Consider the following 7765-nt stretch of genomic DNA (forward strand, 5'->3'; position numbering starts at 1 on the left):
CCTCTGTGCATGTCTGTTGCCAAATTTCCTTCTTTTTATGAGGACACCAGTCATATTGGATTAGTATGACCTCATCTTAACTAATTACATTTGCAACAATCTATTCGCAAATTAGGTCACGTTCTGAGGTACTAGAAGTTAGGACTTCAATATATCTTTTGTTGGGGCGGGAACACAATTCAGTCCATAACAGGCCTTATCTGCGCCTACCAAATCAGAACTTTGGACTAGATGCAGTGAATCTTACCTATTTTTTTGGGCATGTATTCCTTTGAGAAACTGATGAAAACTATAGACATTTAACCCAAAGAAAGGCATACCTACACAATATTTTGCACACTATCAGGATGATCACAGACCCTTTGATCCCCATCCACTGAATCCCTAGGAGACATGCACCCCAAGGAAGGAATGTCATCACGGAAGGAGGGCTCTTTTAGTTTCCCACAGATGAAACATCCTCTAAGCATCCTACAAATGTAGCTCAGAAAAAAACGTATGTAATGCTCAGAGCCTGGTACAGTGGTGTTCAGTTAAGATTTCCTGAATGAATGAGATTTAAACTACTGAGTGTAACTAAACATCCCCACTCTGGAAGCCCCAGCAAGACATTATGAATCAGAACCCAGTGGCATGAAATAAAAGCTTGACACCAATGATTTATTTGGAAAGCTGGGGTTGGCAAGTTGTCCACCTTCCTCTCAGTTCTTGACCATGGCCAAAAATAGAAGCTCATCTAATTAGTATTGACCTCCTATGCAACTCTGTCCAATCCGGTTCTCTATTCCTTTTCTTTCTGCTGCTCCCCTCTATCTCAATCCTTTTCTCTAGGGAACAATGTCTTTTCCTCTAAGCCTCACCTTCCCAGAGTCACTGCTGCCTCTGCAACCTCCAGATGTGAGGTGGAAGACTACCTTGCTCCTTGATTCAGCTTCCAAACTATTGTTTCCTATCATTTCATAAAACTCCCTCTTCCTTTGAAGTTCATGCCATGCATCTATGCCTCTATCATGTCCCTTCATCACTGTCATCTATGTACCATATACTGGTAAATATTGGTTGAATGGTTGACTCTGAATAATTGACTGGTTCAATAAAAGCTGTTTTTTTGGTCACTCTTTTTCATTTATTTGAGGCTATGGTGCAGGCTCATTACATTTCTTTCTACGCCTTTTCCTATCAGGATCCTTGGTGAAGTGTCCATGGAGAACTAAACAAAAACCCGTTTCCTCACAATCCCTTGGTCTTTAAGTGACTTAAACTCCCCTTCACGCACTTCAACTATACCAAGCAGATCTAGAATTGCTTTATGTCTGACCACAACTTTGTATGCATTTAGCTCTCTCATGCTCTACCTCACCCAATTCCTTGATACATTCAATTTTCCCTAATCTTTTCCTGGTTGTGCTTCCCTCTTTATACATCTTAAACCACTATTTTCAAATAAACTCAACACCCTCTACCCTCCTGTCTCCCTTTAGTCCTGCCTAATTCATTGGAAGCCTGGATCACAATCTACCTCTTTTTTTTTTTTTTTTTTTTTTTTTTGAAGCCTGGTACCACTTCCCAGTGTTTCTCTCTGTAGGATCTTCAACAGTTACACATGGCTTTTCTTGGCTCTTAATCAGCTATCTTTATCACATCTCCAAGTCATTTCCCACAAACCACTAACCTTACTCTGCCTCACTCACAGTGGATAACCTTGTTTCCTCCTTTATCAGATATGGAATTCCTCCATTTTCTGTCTTCTCCACCTATGAACTGGATTACTTGTGAAAGCAGCCTAGTGCTTTCTTCCTACATCAGCATCAGCTTTTCGTTCCTATTCCACAGCCAGTCTTCCATAGGACTCCAGACCCAGTTCTCTTCTACTGCCTCTGGGCCCTTATTTCCTCAATTATTTCACTCAAAAAATATTTTTCTGGAGGTTTACTATGCCCTGGGCCCAATTCTAGATGCTAGTATATGGGAGGGAAACCAAGACAGACAAAATCCTGTCTCTCACTGGGGAATAGGGATTAGGGGTGGGGTGTGAAGAACAGACAATAAACAAGCGAACGCTTCAAAACAAAGAAGATATTTTCTCTTTTCATAGATCTCTCTTTTTTTGTTGTTTAGACAAGGTCTTGCTCTGTCACCCACGCTCTGGAGTGCAGTGGCACAATCATGGCTTACTGCAGCCTTGACCTCCTGGACTAAAATGATTCTTCCACCTCAGCCTGAGTAGCTGGGACTATAGGCACAAGCCACTACACCCAGTCAAATTTTATTTTTTGTAGAGATGGGGTTTCACCACGTGTCCCAGACTGGTCTCAAACTCCTAGGCTCAAGCGATTCTCCTGACCTGTCCTCCCAAAGTGCTGGGATTACAGTTTCAAGCCACCATGCCTGGCTTTTTCAGAGATCTCATTCATGGAACAGGGTGGGGAAAACTAGTGCTGATTCTTGAAGTAGGAACTCAGACTGGTTTGAGAAGTAAACCTCTCCATTAGCTCTGCCCTGCCTCCAATGTCTAATGACAGCCATCCAATCTTCCTTGTCCCTGTACTGTCCTCTAGCTACATCGTTCTTCTTCCTTACTCAAAGATCACTCTATACCTGCTATCTCCATATTCCTTGTTTTTATTATCTTTTCAGTTGAAAAAGTAATGCATATATTAAAAACAAACAAACAAACAAAAAACCAACAACAAAAAGCTGAAGAAAAGACTTCTGTATTTCTTAACTGTCTATTCACTCTGCAACCCACCATAATCCAGCTTCTGCTCAACCAGTCCATTGAATCCACCCTGGCAAAGGTATCCAATGACTGTCCCTTCACAGTTCCCAAAGTGAGTGGACTTTTCTAGCCTTGTGTTACTGTTCCTGGGCACTACTGACCTTCTTCTCTCTGCCTGGCTCCAGATAGTTCTCTGGGGTTACAACACAAGTTAAGCTCTTCCTTGGCTTTTTCTCCTCTGGTGCCTCTGAAATGCTGATGTTAAACCCAGTTTCACCTTTGCCCATGTTCTCTTTCCATATGTACCCACTTTAGGTAATAGGACCATATAATTTTTATGATCCTAATGTAATGTCTTTGAGAGTGAAAAAGGACAAATAGTTACTATTATGGGATAGCAGGTGTAAACCAAGACTATCCCAAACAAACTTTGATATACAGTCACCCTATTCTGCATCTGTGGTTATGGTTTTAACAAACACCTGTTAATCATTTGCAAAATTAAACCTGTAGCCTTGACATTGACATTTAACTTTATTTTTCAAATCTTTAGGTTATAATTTCTTATAAATATCTCAAAACTCAGCAAAGTCAAAGCCCAGTTAATTATTAACATTCCTAAAACTTCTTAATCCTTGTATTTTCTGTCCAAGTTAATAAATATCACCCAGTCACTCATACCTCCAAGCTGGAGATTCTTCTAGATTTTCCATTCTCCCTCTCCTATCATATTTAATCACTAAATCATGCTAACTTTAGCTCTGAATAATTCTCTGATCCACTGTTTTTCTCCCAAACTACTGTCATAACTGTTATCTGATGCCTTTGCTCTTGTCTCCTTCAACTTCATCTTCCCCATTTGCCGCTAAAGTGATCTACAAGTGATCACATTTCTGCTTTGGACATTTCAATAGCTCCCTGTCACTTACCACAGAAAGACTGTCATCGTGACCCTCCTGTTTCTTTCTTTAGTCTCATAACTTGCGGCTAGTCTCTCTCTTTCTTTGTACTCTAATAATACCAAACAGCTTGTAGAAACACATTGATATACACATCCCCAATAAGCTGCTTTTCACTTCCAGGCCTTTGGTCATGCTGTTCCTTCTGCGTTGTATGCAGATCCTCTTATTTGGCTTGCCAACATCTGCACAATTTTCTCTATTCACTCACAGCAGCCCAGAGGGGAGCTAGGTGTCTCTCCTACACTACCTGTCCACATCCCAACTATAGTACCAAATATGTTCATTTGAAAACATTTATGTCAGTCTTCCCTAATAGTTGGTAAACTTCTTGAGGACAGGAGAAGGGATCTGTAAATACCTGACAAATATTCATTCTATTTTTAGGAGATCTCATCCACTGTTACAGACTTAACTAACAAAATTAAAATAAGTTGGGTTAATATTGAAATAAATAAATCACTTCATTACTTCTGTATTTTTTCACATTTTATAAAGTCATCAGTGAAAAGATGAAAAATGTGTAAGGACTTCAGCTGTCAAAAAATCTGCCATGTTTTATACAATGATAAAAGTAGGTCTTAGAATAGGAGACAGGATGATTAAATTAAAAATATATAGTGGTAATGTGCCAAAGTCAAAAAACAGCGAATTGTAAACTGTTTACAATTATAGAAAATCATAATACTTTCCAGCAGTTGTTTGCTTTGGAAAGTTTTGCATAAATATTATCCAAAGCATTTTTTTTTCTAGAAGAGGTCTCTCATTCCTTTTATTATTATTTATATTTAAAAATACAACTTAGAGGTTAGTATTGAATATCATTAAATCTGCTCAGATATTCTCTCCATTTTCCTTATGTTTCCTCTTATGACTTCCATATTCTTAAGTGATTAGATCTCGCTCAGAAGGAAGAAACTTTCACTTTGTCTGTCAAAACCTAAACTATTTGACCTTCGAGGCATAGAACAAAATCTATAATTTTTGGATAAAACGTGGTACCCCTGTCACTTATTTAAGTAATTTTGGGAAATTAAAAAAAGTATAATCTAAAATTTTAAAGAAAATTAGTGTTACTAGAGGCATAACAAGAGCATCTGCCACAACTGGTATTCAATGAACAAATAAAGAGAACCACATAACAATTTAACAGTCGCAATTATAAATGATTCTAAAAAGTGTATGTTCTTCAGACAAAGTCTTACTTTATGTTAGCTTCCTATTTCCTAATTCAATCACATAATTTTATGCACTTTTTCCTAATTACATTTTGGCTAAGAAGTTTTATTGTGTGAACTTTCCATTACTTCTCTGAGACGGAAAACAATTTGAGGTATTTTGAAATTTAAAATACACACCAATACTTTCTTCAAGCTAAGGACTATGAGACTATTCGAAAGGGCTAGGCACTGGCTTTCTGGCTATTACCGGCACCCTAACATAGATCTGCGGAGATGGGTACATGTCTACCATTCAGCACTGTATTGAGAAATATATTTTTTTAAAATATAACTGGAAGAAAGTTAAAATACCTTTAAATGCAATATTTGTTTTTTTATTAGCAAGGTGTTGATATTATAAAAAGAACTCCAATCTCCTGATAAACATCCTTGAATATTCCCTACCTGTCAGAAGGTGGAGCTCTAAACATATCTCAAATACTGGCTTTTATAGATGCATTTCACAACTGTGTGTAATGAGGAGATTAAAGCAGGAGTAAAGTCTTTAGAAAAATGGTTCTGAAGAATATTATAATTCTCTTAGGATAAAATAACTCACATCTCCCAATGTGTACACAGTTAACCAACAAAAGGGATGTTTAGTATATTCCTTTGAAATTTCAATATATTACCCAACTATAAAAATTGAGGTACATGTAAATCAAATAATAAAACACCAAGTCTGTTTAAAAGGCAAAACATTTTTAAAAATCAGGAGTATCTAGTCAAATGTAGGCAAGGTCATTAACACTTACAAGCATCTCGGATGTAGAGTAACATGGCAATGAAGATATAGTCTACTAAACCCAGGCTGAGGCCGTCTGCAAACAAGGCATCCCAGACCACCAGAAGGTCCTGCAGGGGGAACTCTCGTCCAAACAGCAGCCGCACCCACCTTCTGGAAAGAAACAAAACAAAAATTCAGAAGACAGTACTTTCGAGAGTAATGTAAAGAGTGATCATTTTCTCAGGTAACTGTGAAAAACTATTAACTGAACACAGTGGGCAAATATTATATATCAAAAATATAATATAGTAAAACCTAATTTTTAAGCTTTCAAATGAATTTTATAATTGTATAACTAGGCCATAATCATTAAATGCTATATAATAGCAAGTATTACACACATATTTGAAAAATGTCAAAATCTTTCATATTTAACAGAAATCACAAATTCCTAAAAGGTGAAGAGAAAATGAATGTTTAGTAGTCTAGTGGTTGCTTTCATAGGTAAGATTGTAAGTTAAAAATAAAATTTTCCAGAATTCCATGATCTCTACTGATTTACTGTTGTTGTAAATGGCCCTTTTGCAAATGTGTACATGACAAATCCGATACAAACTTAGAAATCTGCATTCTCACATCTCACTTCTATTTAAAATAATTCATTTTAAAATGAAGTGTGGGGAAAGGCCAGTAGATATCTATTTTTTTTTGGCCAAGCATAGATAGTTATTTTAAATGAAAGATATAGTCATACTTAATTTTTTGAGCTTTGTAACCGATATACCTGATCAGTAAGGCTACCTTTCTAGGAGTGCTTTTCAAACTTACTTCTATTACCTAGAAAATGAGTATCTATGCCACAGAGTAAACATAAGCAGCTAAGTAACATCAATATATAAATATACACCATAAATAGTGACACTTTAGACTTTCAATAAATGCTAAACTCTTTATATCTAATTCTTATAAGAAAAAAATTTGGTTTGATGTTTTTATTCATTGACCTCTAATTTTACATGACATGGCTACAATTTCCTTACATAAGTCTTCTTCTAAGGACTTCAGCTAGAATTCTATGTGATTCTAGCACATAGCAAAAGATTAAAAATTTCAAATTTCTAGCAGCATCAAATAATATAGAATAAATCCTTTAAAAATTAGTTAAGAGATGTTACTTCTATGTAAAATTTGAAACCAAATATAACCATCTATAGGGTTAAAGCAAGGCAAAAAAAAAAAATCAAGTACTTTCCTCAGAGAGTAATAAGGAAAAATCAAAGATATGACAAAATACTGTATAGTCACAAATATGTATCATAGTTTATTAGGAACCATGTGATTGAATACTTAAGTTTTCTTATTCACATCATATTAATCAATATAATAATTAGATATTTTCAACTACATCAATTACTCAATTTTTCAGTATAAAAAATTAAAATGCCCAAGTAATACTTATCTTTTTAAAAATGTTACAGTATCTTTTATAATTTTCCACTTTAAAATATTTTAAATGTCCAAATTTAAAAAATGTTACAGTGCCTTTCATAATTTTTATCTTTTATAATTTTAAATTTTTACTCCACTACTATCAATAAAATGAGGGGTGATTAACACAACTTTTTTTGTCTAAGATGGCTGTGTTTACATGGCCTATGGAAAAAAAAAATACTTCTCCACACATTTCTAATTCAACAAATGCTAATATTTACTATTCCAAGAAGTACAAAAACATCTCTAAATTAAATAGGCCGCTATTCTTAATTACAAAGAATTAACTGATATTGCAAAGAGTATCAGGGGAACCAGAGATGGGCACAGCAAAAAAATACATGAACTAAAACCATTTTGGGCCCCTGTTCAAAGGATTTTTAACCGATACAAATGTTTGCATTCTTAAAGGACTAAAACATGTAGAACATGGTTACAATTATTCAGCTGACACAACTGGAAGAAAAATCCATCAATGAGGAAACTAGATGAAGGTTAATACACAACTACAGTTAAGAATACAATCTTCCCCCTCTTTCCTTACAGCTCAAATTCTTGCCATTTTCTTATCAGCAATCACATCTTAGATTTTATCACAGATAGTGCTTTAAGAACAACAACAACAAAAAAAACAAAGTAGCCCATTTCC

At 35.6% G+C, this 7765-nt stretch overlaps 1 protein-coding gene across 13 annotated transcripts in view; it reads right to left on the reverse strand.

The window, feature by feature from the left end:
• The window catches only part of TBC1D5 (TBC1 domain family member 5), a 591323-nt gene that overhangs the window by 160019 nt on the left and 423539 nt on the right, over nt 1-7765 (reverse strand). For all 13 annotated transcript variants that reach the window (XM_033212761.1, XM_033212760.1, XM_033212755.1 and 10 more), the window contains one exon: nt 5654-5796. In XM_033212761.1, coding sequence (XP_033068652.1) covers nt 5654-5796 — 143 coding nt within the window. The remainder of the gene's footprint in view (nt 1-5653; nt 5797-7765) is intronic.

Source organism: Trachypithecus francoisi, unplaced genomic scaffold (assembly GCF_009764315.1).
Source record: "Trachypithecus francoisi isolate TF-2019V2 unplaced genomic scaffold, Tfra_2.0 Lachesis_group0, whole genome shotgun sequence".
Classification (NCBI taxonomy): Eukaryota; Metazoa; Chordata; class Mammalia; order Primates; family Cercopithecidae; genus Trachypithecus; species Trachypithecus francoisi.